Source organism: Boleophthalmus pectinirostris, unplaced genomic scaffold, assembly GCF_026225935.1.
Source record: "Boleophthalmus pectinirostris isolate CB_2022bp ecotype Guang Dong unplaced genomic scaffold, ASM2622593v1 HiC_scaffold_15, whole genome shotgun sequence".
Classification (NCBI taxonomy): Eukaryota; Metazoa; Chordata; class Actinopteri; order Gobiiformes; family Gobiidae; genus Boleophthalmus; species Boleophthalmus pectinirostris.
The window spans coordinates 24,314,680-24,331,704 of NW_026571070.1; the positions used below are offsets into that span (position 1 = coordinate 24,314,680).

General features: G+C 39.4%; 1 protein-coding gene across 1 annotated transcript; it reads left to right on the forward strand.

Annotated features, from left to right (window-relative positions):
* The first annotated feature begins 6 nt into the window (after positions 1–6).
* On the forward strand, positions 7–4,809 carry nfx1 (nuclear transcription factor, X-box binding 1). The gene is made up of 20 exons (XM_055151034.1): positions 7–90; positions 166–271; positions 453–524; positions 598–737; positions 820–919; positions 1,076–1,293; positions 1,392–1,489; positions 1,565–1,595; positions 1,675–1,757; positions 1,836–1,944; positions 2,026–2,145; positions 2,221–2,300; positions 2,380–2,610; positions 2,964–3,037; positions 3,110–3,211; positions 3,287–3,424; positions 3,492–3,558; positions 4,210–4,355; positions 4,439–4,543; positions 4,610–4,809. The coding sequence occupies exons 2-20, from the start codon at positions 222–224 to the stop codon at positions 4,683–4,685; spliced, it is 2,040 nt and encodes a 679-aa protein (XP_055007009.1). The 5' UTR covers positions 7–90; positions 166–221; the 3' UTR covers positions 4,686–4,809.
* The last annotated feature ends 12,216 nt before the right edge of the window (positions 4,810–17,025 follow it).

A 17,025-nucleotide genomic window follows, 5' to 3' on the forward strand; every position in this document is an offset into this window, starting at 1 on the left:
TTCTTTTCTCAGATTCAGCTGAAGGTTGGCGTTGTCCTGCCTGCCAGAATGTGACACTCAAACATCCCTCTGCATACACCTGCTTCTGTGGTACAGAATATTTCTGGTTCTGCATATAATTAGGGCATCACAAATAAAAAATAGTCATCAACAACTTTTTTTCAGGTAAAGTAACAAATCCAGAGTGGCAGCGCAGTGAGATTCCCCACAGCTGTGGCGACATGTGTGGGAAGAAAAGGAGTGGAGAAGACTGCAGGCATCCCTGTAACATGTGAGCCTGCAAAGCCAAAACATCCAGACTATTTACACTTTTGAACATGCCGTCACACATTATCACCCAGATATTTGTTCTCTTGAATTAATTTATTGGTACATGTTTATGGTAAACCCAGGCAAGATATATTTTGAGTTGCTTAGGCCTTTTTTTCACAGTTTCCTCTCTCATTTCTTAGCCTGTGTCATCCTGGACCATGCCCCCAGTGTCCTGCTTTTGTGACTAAATCCTGCGTTTGTGGAAAGACCAGGTATTTTAAGTATTTGTCGCATATTCTTGTTGTACTGTGTGAGACAATAACACCCTAATATTCTTCTTTTCAGTCAGCCTGTACGCTGTGGCCAGGCATCTGTGTTACACTGTGACAGTGTGTGTGGCTCACTGCTCAACTGTGGAAAACACAGCTGTGCCCAGGTCTGCCACAGCGGGGCATGTGAGCCCTGCCAGATACAAGTGGACCAAGGTACACTGACCACTGTATATTCAAATGAATGTTTTATAGAACATGTGACACACAAACTGACATTTAGTTTTTTTCCTTTTAGTTTGTTACTGTGGTGCTGGCACTCGTAAAGTCTCGTGTGGCACAGATGAACAATGCTTTGATGGTACAGGGCATTTCTCCTGTCAAAAAGTATGCTCAAAGTAAGTCAGATTTGCTTTTTACAATCACTCTTTAAGATAACTGATATTACATATCACACTTTGCGCACATACTTTGCGCACATACTTTGCGCACAAACTTTGCGCACAAACTTTGCGTACATACTTTGCGTACACACTTTGTGTTTCTACTTCTAGGATGTTGGATTGCACAGCCCACCACTGCCAGCAGGTGTGCCATCGTGGACAGTGCCAGTCCTGCCCTCTCTCTCCCAGCCGGGTCAAGTCATGTCCCTGCGGTCAGACACCACTGAACAAGCTCTTAGAGTTTGGCTACTCAGAACGAAAGCACTGCACTGATCCAGTCCCCTCATGTGGAAAAACATGCAACAAGCCTCTAGCCTGTGGTTCCAATGGTGGGGTGGCCTTCAGTCACACAGATTCAATAATATGTATGAATGTGTCTCTGCCACCACTCTCTGATACTTACACAGAACACTCTATGTTCCCTTAGATATGATCCATTTGTGTGAAAAGCTATGCCATGAAGGAAGCTGTGGACCTTGCTCTTTGACTTCCTCTGTTAGATGCAGATGTGGTGCCAAACTTAAGGTACAAAAATGAATTATTAACTAATCATGCAATACATGTTTATAATGTTTACTATAATGTCCTTTTCAAATCTAGGAAGTCCCATGTTTAACAATCTTCAAAGAAGGTAAGATTATATCAGATAATCTGACTCCAACACTCTTTAACTCACTGATATTTCATGTTGTGTTCATTTTGACTTGCAGACCAGCTTGTGTTCACCTGTGAAAAGCGCTGCAACAAGAAACGCTCCTGTGGTCGACATAAGTGTGGAGAACTTTGCTGTGTGGTGGGTTCTTCTTGAATATGTGTATTATATGTGTGGGATGAACTTCATTAAGGCTTTGGGTTTCATCTGTCTTCCCAGGCTGTAGAGCACAAGTGCCCCTTGATTTGTGGCTACAAGCTGAACTGTGGCCTCCATCGCTGCCAGGAGCCCTGTCACCGTGGAAATTGTGAACCCTGCTGGCAGTCCAGTGAGGGCCATATACCATTTACTGTTCAAGGTCTTGTTGGGTAGAAACACTCTAAAGTTACATGTGCATTTACGCTTTTAGGTTTTGATGAGCTGACCTGCCACTGTGGGCTCACTGTCTTGTATCCCCCAATTCCATGTGGTACAAAGCCTCCAGAATGTAAGAACACCTGTACCCGGAGGCATGACTGTGACCATCCCGGTGAGACAAGACTGTAGCCCTGTGTGTTAGAGCTTTGTTGGCTTAGTTTCTAATATTTACTTTTTAATGTATTAGTATTTCACAACTGCCACAGTGAAGACAAGTGTCCGCCTTGTACATACCTCACTCAGAAGTGGTGTATGGGAAATCATGAGGTATCTACGGCTAATCTGTAAAAGCATGCATTTTCCTTGCCATTCAAAGAACTGATTAAATTGTGTGTTTTACCCTTAGCAACGCAGCAACATACCGTGCCACCTCCAGGACATTTCCTGTGGCCTGACATGTAACAAGGAGCTGCCCTGTGAAATGCACCAGTGTCGGCGTATTTGCCATCGTGGCGAGTGTTTGGCTGAGGGCACGTGCCAGCAGCCCTGTGTGCGCCCGCGTACCGACTGTGGCCACCCATGTGCTGCTCCCTGCCATAAAGGCAGCAGCTGCCCGCACACCACCTGCACTGCCAAGGTACAGGTCGGCCACACGCCAGCCAGAAATAATCTGCACATTTAAACAGATGTTACACACCAGCTCAAATCTCAGGGAGGCATATGAATACTTTTCCATCTGCAGTTGTCTTTAACGTCATCAGTTATTCATGATGTAAACAGCTCCTAAAGAGAGCAGGGGAACATAAATCTGTGTGATTTGTTGCATTTTACAAAGACAGAATGTTTTGTTAAATATTCCAGATGCTCAGTCTAACTCTTTGGAGGAACCAGCTGTTCATAGGTCTTGACAGTGTTTGTACAGAATGAAGTTAAAGTGTAAATCCAGATATGAAAAGTATGATCTTTTATTGCTGTTCCTACCTGTTCCAGGTGTCTCTGCAGTGTGACTGTGGCCGGAGAAAAGAAACAGTTGTGTGTGCAGAAGCTGCCAGTTCATATCAGAGGTCAGTTGGACTGAATGGAGCAAGCGGTCTCTGTTATAACCTGATATATTCTGTGCTTTTCTTTCACTGTAGATATGCAGCCATCGCTGTGGCCAGTAAGCTCTCTGACATGCAGCTTGGGGACTCTATGGACTTGGGGCCATTACTCACTAAAAAGGAGATGAAGCAAACCAAGTATGTTTCTAGTCCATAATTTATCCATTTAAATGTAGGTTCTGACCATTGACATTTGAATGTCTGTTATTTTAGGCTTGAATGTGATGAAGAATGTGCTACACTGGAGAGAAACCGGCGCTTGGCAGAAGCTTTACAGATAGACCCCTCTTCAGACCCATTTAATGTGCGCTCCACCTCTGTGTATAGCGACAGCCTCAAGGAGGACGCCAGGTCTGTAGCTTTGTCTATTGTGTAATTATTGTTATACCTCCACTTATATTTGATTTGTTTCCATTAGGAAAGATCTAAATTTTGTTACCAAAGTTGAAGATGAAATTAAGAACTTGATAGAGATAACTAATAAGGTAGGTAAAATTCACTGAATTTCGGGGTTAATGACAAAAACAACTTTGTGATGAAGTGCTCCCCCTGCTGGCTGTCTATAAAAACTGCAATGGGCAAATTAAATATTTTATTAGTAGCTCTACCTAAACTGTTAAATTTGCACCATGAGAAAATGGCTCAAAGTTAGTTCAGTTACATTTCCAATAAGCCACAACATGCATTTATGTGTGACTTGATCATAGTTAGCTCACTAGTTATATGGGCGTGCTAATATATAGCACCATCTATTCTTGTATGTTCTGACCTAGTTGTTGTATGTTTGGCTATTTTTGAGTGCAGCCAGCTCCCGTGAACCTCTACAATAAAGCCAGCAGTGTGAGCTTGTAGTTTTCAAACGAAGGGAGAGCAAAACCTCTTCTCAAACTATTCTTAAGTGAGACTTAATTAGTAGTTTCTTCATAGGTCCAGGAAAAAATAGTCACATTTTTGTATGTTTTGACATGAGTGCTCTGTTAAGGTCATGTACAATTTGGATCAACTAGATTCATACAGTAGTTAACTGTTTTTAAACTGAAGAGTTTTGGACTTTATAGCAAAAAATTTAAACCATGTATAATTTTTACAGTCTGTATTGCTATAAATGAACTAATGCTTGATTATTTAATCTTTAGGGAAAGCAAGCCAAAAGAACTTACACCTTTCAGCCAATGAACAGAGACCATCGTCGGATCATCCATGAACTGGCAGAGGTGTACAAGCTGGAGAGCATCAGCTATGACAGTGAGCCCAAGCGTAGTGTCAGTGTCACCGCTCAAAAGTAGGACTAACTAGATTCTTACTTACATTGATTATAAACACTATGTCAAATGTAGTACATTTGGAAATCTATATTTACTTTAGGGGGGTGGCTGTGTGTCCAAACTCATCCCTGTCATCAATCATCAAACGGGAGACCGCAGCCAGAGCTCCTCCTCCAATAGCTCACATCAAACAGCACAGCAGCAAGTACGTTTTGTGGTTGAAAAAAGGATCATTTTATGTTTTTGTAATGTAAAACTTTTTTTTTTTTAGGCCAGTTGGCGGAGTTGCCTTTTCCAAGATGGTTAGAGAAGAACCTGTAATTGATTATTTTGATGTCCAAGACTGACGAAGATGACCTTTCAAAGAACCCAGTAAATGAGTAATAATAATAATAATAATAATAAACGTTCACCAAAATGGACAAATGTAGATGCTGCTGTGTGATCTAATAAAACTATAGTTTATTTCTACACATTGCCTCTTTGTTTTTTAATGTCAGATATTAAAATCTGTGCATGCAGTCTTTGAATGTAATAGACTTCTTAGTGGGTAGTCCCTTATTGCAGTAAATGCAGTAAAAGAATAGTAAATTCTGAACTGGACTGTGAACAATAAAACTTAAACTAGGCATCTCATAATAATAGAATCGACTAAATTGGTAATTTACAATAGCCATAAAATTTAAAGAAGAAAAGGCTGTATTACGCCACATAAATAAGCTGCAAGAAAGGGTTTTATGAAATAGTTTTGTAGTGCATTCGTTCATTAATATGGATTTTGTGCGTCCTAAATCATGTTGGCTTAGTAAGGGATCAGGTGGTGGTACTGTACGTCTGCAGCTATGCGCACAAAACGTCTCCAACCGCTGTCCTATTGCAACATTATTCACTGATAGAAGAGCATCGACTGTCTGGTTTTTCTCGCAAACCTTTCATCACACTGTAGCTCTCCCCAAAAACCCAACTCGCTCATGAGGGATAATTTGATGACACTCCCTCTTTGCCACTGTAATTTTTCACGGAGCCTGACCGCGCCTGCGCCGCTGCTTCCCTTTCCCCAACACGGTTTCACCAATCGTGGCCGTGGCTCCATCCCCGGCTCGGCGGTCCCACAGGCCAGCGCTACAGCTCTACCCACAGCAGCAAGCCCGCTCACCAGCAGCGCTAATAAGTCAATGGTCTATCCGCTAATGGGGAAGTGAGACGCACGTACTGACGCCGCTGTCTGAGGGGGAAGCCGTGAGGAAGTTGTGAAGAAAGAGCTGAGCTGAACCGAGCCGTGCCGGACCAGGACTGCTCTAGATTGCCCGCTGCTGTCTGACTACCCATTGAAAAGGCGCATAGTGATGGAGAGAAAGGTATGGAAGCTTTTTGGTTTCCTTGTCTTTTCCAGGAGCACGTTTAATTCCAGGCATAGCTACTGCGCTGGCTGGTATGCGCATCCACCATTTCAACTATTCTTTATTCTGTAGGCAGCGGGATTAGTGCGCACTGGAGTTTTTCTTGTCTGCTAGCTTGATTTAAGAAATATTATTAAACCGAGACGAATTGAATGTATTCCATGTGTTTTGTATGGGATTTTCCTGAGCTTAGAGACGCATGGTGCTCAATGCCAAAACGAGCAGGTTTATTGGAGATGTATACGGAGTATTTTGGGGCACTGGCTGTTAGTAGGCTATACTGTATCCCTGCATCATCTACCAACGCGGTGCACTGACTGTAGTTCGGGTAGGCTATCCCAGTCTCGCTCTGTCCCTCTCCAACCCTCAGCCACCCACCTCTCCAAGCCTATTTCTTTCTTTATATATTATTCTTTCTCCAAACCGACGCATGCAGACACCAGCGCGGCTTGTTAACCTTGGCTGGTGTGGGAAGCAGACACTTGAGGAGTAATAGAAAGGATGCTAAGGCCGTGAGAGTGCACCAAGTAGCTTTCGGTTCACCCCAGAGCCCCCCTCCCCTCCTTTGGATTCAACTGTCCGCCGGTGCCATTGTGGATAGTCTGACAGTGGATTTAGACTGGAAAAGTTTTGAGTTTCACTGCGTTTGCGTGCAGGCTCCCCAAGGCGGGAATCTGGGCTAGGTCTACTTAAAAGCTGATGCAAAGAAAAAAATATATAGATTCCACATTGGTTAAGTTTATGTTCGTGCAGCTTGGCTTTTTGTGTGTATGTGTGTTATCAAATTGCATCTTTTTGAGTTAAGTTTACATTAGAGTAAGGAATGCACAAGAAATATAAGCCTAATACTTTGAAATTATGTTGCAAACAAGACTGACATTTCAAGGTAAAACTGAGTTCCAATAAAAATATCTGCAAAGTTTGGCTTTTTATTAGCGCCTGTAATCGTGAGCAGCTGGCACCTCAGGGACTACTTTGTGCGACTCTACATTCAAAGAAGTGCAGTGTTTTCACTTTTGTGGTTCACATTATTATTTTTGCTAAAGTTGTTGACATATTTCCAGCCAGAAGCCTTGACTTGGTTAAGCCTGGATTTTAATTTTAATATCCTTCATAGTTGGATGCGAGTCAAAAGTGGTGGAGGTGGTTTTCCATAAATTGATGCAAATTGAAGTTGTCATTCCATTCATTTTTCCAGACTTTTTTCCACCCAGAAATCTTGTATGTTTATTTCCACACTGCACAAATGTTCCACCTACATTTTTCTTCCATTAAGTCGGCAATTGCTCGACTCACACCAGCAGCCAATATAGAGGTGATCATTGTCACTACTTTTGAAGCAATTACTTTTTCAAATAGGCTATCAAAATGTCTTGCATGGGTCTCATCTAGCAGCTGGTGCAAATGGAGTACAGTGTATACAGTATAATAGGAAATATTATCTTCATTTTACAGTATTGATCAGACTGGATTATCAAAATTATCGACAATTAGATAATTAATCGATACTAAAACTAGTACGAAACTAGATTCTCATTTGAGCTGGTATCGATACTAAAAAAAAGTCTTATTGAGAGGACAGAAATTAACCTTTCCTGAATAGTTTTAGAATAATCTTGAGCTGTATCAGAGCAAGTATAAGAGCACATAAAGGAGTATACACCCATGGACCACTATGGAACCTACCTGGACCATTGAGGGATTACACAGATATAAGACCACATGTTAATATAAAAGAAAGTGCTATTGTTTATCGTTGGAAATCACATTCTATTGTCTAAAGAAAGAGCATCTTTTATTATTATTGTGGTATCAGAATCTGCATTGACTATCAAGTCTAATCCTTACTATCAACATTGAAATTTGACTATTGTGACAACATTAGATTAGACATTTCCATTTAAGGCAAGCCAATCCGCAACCCCCTAAACCTACTCATCATATAGCCTAGATGGGACATATCAAGGTCAGCCATGATTTCTAGTCTACAGATAACCCTTCCTAATAAAACTTGGTCCGCACATTTTTTGTTTCCCCACTGTAACGGGCAACCCAATTAAAAGTTCCCAGGCTTTTGTGTTTTGTGTTATAAGCGGGGATAAATGGACAATGGAGAACTTCCTTTTTCAGACGGCGAGGAATGTGCTGCCTCAATAGCGGTTTGTTAAATCCCAAATGGGCTGACAGGGAATATTGAGGTAAAATTATGCATTTTCCTGAAGATTACAGAGCTAGATTAGAAAGGCCATTTGTCAGATTTGGGAGAGAAGGACCACTTGTAAATATGAGAGTTGGGCTATTTTATGCACAGGTAATAATGATACCAATTTAAATAGCTATATTTACCCCCAGCCATTTTGCATTTCTTTTGTCCTTATCTCAAATGTACTTAGTGATAACCATTGCCTGAATAATCTACCCAGCTATATGGACTTTTGCATATACCACCCACAAAAAAAGGCTACTTACTGAGGCTATCGGTGGGTTTCAGATTCTGGATTGTAATGATGTCATACTCCCTGCTGAGACTATTTTTCTTATTGATTACATTGTACTTTGTCATGAAATATGAATTACATTGTACTTTGCCATGAAATATCCAAAAGTTGCCATGAAATATCCAAAAGTTCAATGCCAAGATCTCAGTGTATTGCAACATAACAATATTTATTTTAGTTGAGTTTTGCTGATGTCGTAGTGCTCGATGGGGAGCAGGAGACAGCTTTTCCTATTAATAACATTGTACTTTGCCATGAAATATCTGAAAAGAAACTTCACAAATCTTGAACCTGATCGTTTCTATCAATGACTAGACCCAAGAACTTTATTGCATTACAGCAATTTCATTTAAAATTGAATTGAACAATATAAATTTTTATTCATTTTTGAAATTTAGCAATATTGGATGTCTGGGAGGGCATCTGGCTCAAAACTAATGCCAATGCAATATGAAAAACTACAAGTGAATCACATTATTTGCTGAAGAGAACATTTGCATATCAATATTTTCGTATGGGCAATAGGCCTAAATTGTCGCACTGTTTTTAATGACTTCTTGCTCCAATACATCTTCATATATTTACAGCTTCCATTTTAAAGCTAAATCTCATTTAGTTGTCTATCCGTAAACACTGTTATATTCTCACATTGGTCGTGCTGCACTGTGGCTGCATGTCATTTCCGGATTATAGATTTTTCCACTTTTCAAATGGAGCTCTTTGTAACCTAATTACACAGACTGAGCCCCTGCCCTGCCTATAGCCAAAGATTATATTGTTTTTTAATCACAGCTATCTGACCTAAAGCTCTGCATATTACTCCCATTTATAACCGTCTAATAAGATTTGAGGAGGAGAGAAGGCGGTCTTGGCCCAAGCGGACAATATATGACCCATTTAGATATTGCGTTCTATACTGCGCTTCTGTATACAGCCCTGTGCAGTAAAACTCAATAGCGCCTGCAACTCAGACTTTATCTTCCACTTGCAAATAAATGTTGTGACCTTTTCCGCTGCACACCATTAATTATTCACAACAGGTGCACAACAATGGAAGGGCTGTGAGGAGCAAGGCTTTCTCCTCCACGCTGCATAGATCAGGTCTGTAAACAAGCCCGACAACTTTTGGGTTCACTGGTCACTGTAGCTAGTCTGGTCTTAAAGTTATCTGCCAATTGCTCTTTTGTCTTGTTATTTAAAATGCAATAAAGTTATCAAAAATGAGAAGTAAAATTTTAGTTTGTAAATGTTTAACAAATATCTCACACAAAGCACTATTTATATCATAACTATTACATTGTAAAATGGTAAAACAGCAGATTTTTAGAAAGTTGAAACCCAAAGTTTAGTTAGAATAAGGTATTTGGGGAGTTGGCTTGTGTTACTGTCCTCCAGTCATGCCCTTTAAATGTAACAATGTTTGATACGTCGTGATGGAGAGAGAAATATGTGGAGTATGGTCTACTAAATATAATTTTTCTAAACCATAAGCATCTTACATTTTCTTATAAATTTATTGTTTATTTTAATCCAGTAATCCAGTGGTTCTCAGACTTTTCTTACCAAGTACCACCTAAGAAAAAACATATCTGTTTGAGCACCACCAACTATTCCAGACCTGAACTAAGGCTAATCTAACCACAACATGAATAAACAAGGATTTACCCAAAGAAGGACTCAAATATGGACAAATTGGACTAAATTAAACAAAGGCTTGTAGAGAACCTGGCGTACCATCTGAAGTAGCCCATGTACTGCCAGTGGTATATATACCACAGTTTGGGCAACACTAGTTTAGTCTGTATAAGCTGCGACACATGATTTTCCACGATGACTTTTCTTATATTTATGTAACACATGAGAGCTGCCTGCATAAGGGTGGTTCCAAACACTGAGTAGGATTCAGTTTAATATAGTCTTACAGGGTAGGGTAGGGTAGACATGTCAGACCAGCACTTTGGGGCTGCTTTACTTTTGTGAGCCTACAAACTAGCTGTTGATGCAGATAGAAATAGCCTTAGTCTTGATATTGATTTTAGGGTCAATACTATTTTCAGCAGTAGTTGATGGCTGATAGTTCAGTTGAATTGAATGAAATGTGTTTTTTTTTTCCTCGTGTAGAAATAGACTGATATTAAGTCAACATTTGTACTTTTTTATGTATTGGCCTTGCTGGTAGTGGTTGATATTTTATTTAGGACCTAACTAAAGCAAATACTTTGCTTTATTTCACTGCAGTATTTATGGTTTATATGAAAACAGGGATGGTAGTGCAGACTGAAATCATTATATTCTACTATACTAGTATATTGTGCATTTCATATGATTTGGAAAATAAGTTTCAGGCCAAATACATTGGCTTATTGGAAATGGGTTGCTCTGGATTTTGAAAAATCGGCACTGGCCATGGTAAAATCCCACATTGGTCGATCTTTAACTGGAAAAAAATTCCAGTTAAAATTTGCTCAGTCTGGTTTTGATATTAGCCAAAACATTGTGGTCTGAATAAACACATGAAGCAATCAATAAGCTGATGTAATTTGCCCTTTTCTCTTTCTAGCGGTTTAGATCAAAATGATGCTTAGTAAGATGTAATTATTGCAAGTTAGCCTCATTTCTAATCAAGACATTCATTATTTCATCCATGTGTGCCTGGCTGCTGCAGTTATAATCCCCCATGGACTGGGCTCTAAGTATCCAATCTGCAGTTCAGTCGAGATTCAGAGTCCGGGCCTGGCCTCGTTCTGTCTGCTCGCACTCTCGTCCTACATGGGCAAAGTGAGGCTGAAGGATGCGGGCTAATACTTGGAACGAGGGTCTGGAGCTGGAGAAGAAGGAGGGGCTCTTTATGCAACTAGTGAGTCTGTAATTGGTATAGTTTTTTGGTTTGCATTTCAAAGAGTCCATATTACGCTGTTTTCTGATCTCTATTATAATGTTGTTTCCTCATCACATACATACCTGGAATTGTTTCATTTACACGTTTAACACATAAATCCTGCATATTTAGGCTGAGTTTTTCTCTCAAACAGAAAACACTGTTCCACCTTGTGATGTCATGTGGTAATACATTAAGTGCGTCACTGTGTTTTTAAACTCCTTACACCTTCACTAGAATCATTTGGAAGATTTCAGCCTTGCAAACTATCTCTTCATGATATCACAAGGTGGAACAGAGCATATATAGCTTTGGAGATGTATACAGACTAATGATAAAGGGTTTCTCAAACATGTGTGAATGAAACAAAACACAACTCCAAGTAGTTTTGAGGAGGTAACAACATTATAACATGACTTAAACTCACAAGAGTCAATTTTGTATAATATAGGACCTTTAACAGGTTAACAACTAATTCTGCCATAGAATGCTGACTTTCTCTTCAGCTCAATGTGCGTAAAAATGTATGAGGTTATCATTTAAGACGGAAGGTAAGGGTAACTCTAGGCGTTTCAAACTTAGGTAATTGTGCTCGAAGTTGCAATATAAGAAAATGGAGGATCTCGTTTTGAACTCAGTGATGTTGCTACTACTACTTTTCTACCACTACTTTTCTTTCTGTTGTTGAACATTCCACCATATAATCCTCAATTTGAAACTATTGTTCTGTTGATTTACAGGAAGGTTAGTATTAGGCTGTCAGCATGTCCGTCAGTGGCCAAAAACAGTTGTGGAATGTAGAAATCTTCCTAAAATTAGTCGTTGTCAAAGCTATAAGAATTTTTTTTTTTTACAGGATTCATTTTGAGAGAGATCTGCCTGTGTGTTGCCTTCTCAAACCCTCTTTCCCGTAGAACATCGGTGCAGACTATATCCTGCTGTAAATCTTTTTAATGAAAGCTTTGTCTCCTTCTCAGCTAAGATTCTATTTCAAATTTACAGTGCAAGCTCCCAAACACTTCCCCTTTTCACTCTACCAGCTGCTGCTCCAGTTTGGAAGCCACTGCAGAGACTGTGTAGCTCTAACCCCATTGGCTGCCCGACACTAATCGAAGGCAGATTAACCCGTCGTCATGGTTACAGCAAACAGGAAATGCCCCAAAGCAGGTAACGCTTCAGGGTTGTTCCGGTGCGCTGCCCGTTGCTGTGGGGAAACTGGGCTCATTACTAAAGGCTTTTGCTTGGCGCTCTCCATCTGCTCCTACAATGGCTCCTTTTTTTACAGTGACAGGACAGGAGCGGCCCTGCCAACATTCAGAGTGAACTCCAACGGCTAAAGCGCCATACTAGGAAATAAGACCCAAGAGAATGATAGATTTCTAGATTTTATTATTGAATATATACAGACAAAGCTGGTCTATTGATCAGTGGAAAGTCTAATCGAATGCAGTATTTCAATATTTTGGGCTAGTATGCTATTTAGTCCACCCACTATTGCAATTACTACAACTAAAGATCATACTTGCTCTTAGGTAACTTTGCCACCTACCTAATTGGGTACATAGGGTACATCAAATATAGCAGACACTGTACTTTGCTAAACATAGTAAGATTTCATCACTTTGTATAAAAAAAAATATACCATTCCAACTGTATTTCCTATGTTATTGTTGTGTTCAGTTTTACAAATATTCCCAAATTCATTCATAAACTTCTTGACTAATTCTTACCAGCTTCCATATCAGAGCTTGACTATTCACTATATAGTGCCTTTTGATGGCCAAATAAGCACAGACGGCCTATTATGTTCGTCATGGGAGACTTGTTTCCCCTCTCTCTCCTGGACCTCGTTTTTATAACATAACCGAATAGACCCTTAAACTCTCCCCTCTTAATCCCAGTCTAGGTGCAGTCTGCGTTCTTTTCTACAGTCCTTTGATGACCGCTGATGGCCAATGAGTAGCCCTCCCAGTGCTTTCCGAGCCTGGGTTTTGTGAGCGGCTCTTAAACTGAAGAAAGGAGAAAGAGAGAGGCCCAGGAGAGAGGGTAGTGTACAGTCCCCCCTCCCCACCTCCCCTCCTGCGCACCCCATCTGTCCGGGACAATAACGTTGACGAGGGCAGGTTCCTAGACTGTGGTATGTAAACCGTGCCACTGGGAACAGCACTTCAGGACTGCTCTAGACATTCTTCCTGGCTCATATTTGGATCATTTTTTCAGGAAAGAGGCCACTTATTTTAGCGAAGCAATGTTAGAAATTCATTTCAGTCTTTCAGGTGAATCTATAGTTAAAACAGTGTCTATAAAGTGAATTCGACTGCAAAAATATGAACAGATACAACTAAACTAACTACTTGCGTTTTGAAGTAAATATACACTCCCAGTCAAAAGTTTGGACACTCCATCTGATTCAATGTTCTTTCTACATTTTATACATACAGAAGACATCAAATAAATGAAAAAAAAAATATATATATATATATATGGAATTATGTAGCAAAGAAAAAATGTATATGTATTTCTTGACAAAGTAAAGGGTGGCTATTATGAGGATTTCAAAGTAAAATATAAGTATAACAAATTAGTTATTTACCTTTTTTTCTTTGCTACATAATTCCATTTATGTCTGTAAGTGTATAAAATAATAAATACATTAAAAAATATATTGAATGAGAGGGTGTGCCCAAACGTTTGACTGGTGTCAAGTTATTTTCTAGTTAATGTAGTTTTTTGCGTCAGAAGCCATACTGAGAAGCCCTACTGTTTGTCAACCTCTAGTGGCCATTCATGAAGTATGTTTGCTGTACTGGATGCAATTCAGAGTAGCAAAATACTAGCCAAACAGTGCCTAAATAGTAACTAATTTCAAGAGTAAAATGTGTGTATTTTGTGGTACTCTCGGTCAATATACCAATGCTGAATCCAAAATCTTAAGGTATGCATAACTAGTAATATCCTAATCCTGTTATTAATAATATTAATGTTGTTAATATATATTAGATGTTTTTGGATTGTGATGATGTCATATGCACAGAAGTGGAAGGGGGCAGTCTTATGTATTGATTGTACAGTATCTGCATAAGAACTGTCCATTAAGAAAATCCATAAATGTTTTGAAGCATTTATAATAGTGATTTAAGGCCCTAGAAATTGTAATATAAAAATCAGCATGTCGATTATGACTATTTTAAAGGCTTTCCATCTGTATGAAATATTACAGGCCTAGAATATTATCATCCTAACCCCTTCAATAGTGGATCTTAATGTATAATTTAATAGTGGAAAATAAAATCTAAGTTCTGTATGGCCTATTTTGCCCATTGTTATATTACTTTATAATTGTAGTTGGCCTCCTACTCTTCAGTCATGTTGCTCCCTCTGTTGGCCATTACTGAAACTCTTGACATCCCCTTTCCCCTCCTCTCCCCCCTATTTGTGACTCTGTGACATGATCTAAACTGGGTAGACAGTGGAGGCCTGTCGTGTATTTATGTTCTCACTCAAACAAAAATCTCAGGTACGATATATATTTCTTTGTTATTATTCCCACATCATGTTATCAGACATACTGCATAAGCATGACACAATCTCCATATCTGCAGTCTGATAAGCATCACCACTTGACCTTGCAGTAAATCAACACTCCATTCCCTTGAATTTCAGTACATTTTTAAAAATATTTGAATAAGTTCTTGAAGTTAGTACTGTACATAGTCTGATAAGTTAGCAACACATGTATTCTGATTGAGTCCTGTTGGGCAGCAACAATGAATCGAAAAATATGTGACTATAAAAATCATGGGTCATCAGACTAGGGCTCGCGGGCTGACTCCATCCCTCCACACCCCTCTGACTGCCCCCCCAGGCCCTCTGCCCCCCACCACTTGAACTGGCCCTATGAGGCAAACCTCAAAAGTTGTCGTGGCCTATTTTATTTTATTTTTTTTTACTTTTTGGCTAATAATAACACATGAGCATCTTGTATTGTGTAGATTTTTTTCCATTAAAAAATGATATTTATATGAATTATTATCACGTATTTACATTTGCCACCAAATTTGCTGCCAATTTTTTGTCACCTAACAAGCTCGAGATCAGTGACAGTCAGCACAGTCTAAAATAAAAAGCACATGACAATGACAATTTACAATGACAGTGGCTTAACTGAATCAAAATTGCTAAGTAGAATAAACTATTTCTTATTTCCCTCAATAATACACTACACATTATTTTTTCTACAAACTTTCAGTCTCCATATTTCAAACTTTAATTGGTCAAAAATGTATTTACAGTCTCAAAATACTATAGGAATACTTGTTTAACTTGTCTGCAAATCACTAATTTAATTGTTGGTTGCTGTCCTAGAGTATTTCAATGCTTTTAATAATTGGAGCACTCACAGTTGCGATACACAATCTATACAGCAGGGGTCATCATTACGCAAACTAACCACACATTAAGAGAGCGGGGAGGGCTACACATTGCATTTTCCAAGCCCATTCTGGTGAAAGAGGTGTGAAGGAAGCTTATATGAGCCTGGATAATTTGATTTACAATATATATTTTACAGCCAGTCCTGTTCTGCGCACTGTCATGTGAAGTGGATGATATGCTTTAAATGCCTCACTTCCTTTTTAGCAGGCCTCTGAAGGTCGTGACCTCTGGCCCAGGGGTCAAATACGCAGTAGCCAGCTGTCCACATAATCTTGACGGTTACCCTTGAGACTAAACTGGAGCAGCATGGAGGCTGTTTTTGTGCATACCCGAGTTTGTTTTTTTATGTTTCAGATCTTGTCTCTGCAATAGATTCCATTCCATTTTAGAATCTGACCATTTCAGATCGTGGATATAGCTCAATATTAGTCTCTGGACAAGGCACTGATTTACAGAGGCATTAATCAAACACGCAATCTACAAATGTGGAACTGGGTTGTTTTTTCTCATAGGTTTTATATATACTTCTACGCAATTATGTAAATATAGAAAAAATAACTCACCAAAAATATTTTACACTATCAGGAAAACTGTAACAATTATGAGTTTCAATCAGACAACTAATATCAAAACTATACCAAATCAATTGCATTTAGACAACATTTTTTACACTTATTGACATGAAAGAAATATATTATGTGACCTTTTAAATGGATGTTATGTTAAATGTACATATTTTAATTAGATAATCTTAAGATCTATTGCTCTACTTGCACAGTATTTGTATCCTAAATCTATTCTAATATTCTAGTTAGTTTGGTTAGGTCTGTTTGTAATTGTTACTTATCTTGATTTGCTTGATTTGTGATTGCATATTTCTATTCCCCTGCTGTTCTTGAACTCTGCGTCGCAACACTGGAATTCCTCTTTTTTTTTTGCTTTTGCATCAGTTTTAAACTGTATGTCTCTTGAACACAGTCTCTTTGATCTACTTTCTTCTGTATTGTTTAACTCCTATGAAACAAAAGCAGGAGGAAACGATGAGTGCGACTTCTCAGTGTCATAAGCCCATAAGCCAGTCCGCTGTGAATGTGGCCCACTTGAGCTCTTTGTCATTCAAATCTCCTCATGAATATTTCACCGGGGCTGCTCCTCTAGCTGCAGCAGGAGGAGGAGACATGGCACAGATCTGGACTGGGCCATGGTTTAACTCACGGTAATGGCCGGTGTGAAGACAGGAGCCCCGTGTAATTGGACTGAGAGACTATGAGACAATGTTATGAGTTAAATCTCTCTCTTCTAGATGTTACTGGCTGAGTTTATTCCATCGCAAAACGTCCTTGAAGCATTTGTTGTTTTCACCTTTTTGGGGGCTGTTGTCTGATTGTGTTATTTTAATTTGATTTTGTGCAGAAGAATGACATTATGACTGCTATTCGCAAGGTCCTTTGTGATTTGATATGATAAATGGCTATGG

Excerpts from the sequence above, each read along its gene's own strand:
- nfx1 (XM_055151034.1), top strand. The coding sequence starts at position 222 with ATGTGTGGGAAGAAAAGGAGTGGAGAAGACTGCAGGCATCCCTGTAAC. Across the intron at positions 1,945-2,025 it reads TGAACCCTGCTGGCAGTCCA|GTTTTGATGAGCTGACCTGC; the intron begins GTGAGGGCCATA and ends TTACGCTTTTAG. Across the intron at positions 2,611-2,963 it reads ACACCACCTGCACTGCCAAG|GTGTCTCTGCAGTGTGACTG; the intron begins GTACAGGTCGGC and ends TACCTGTTCCAG.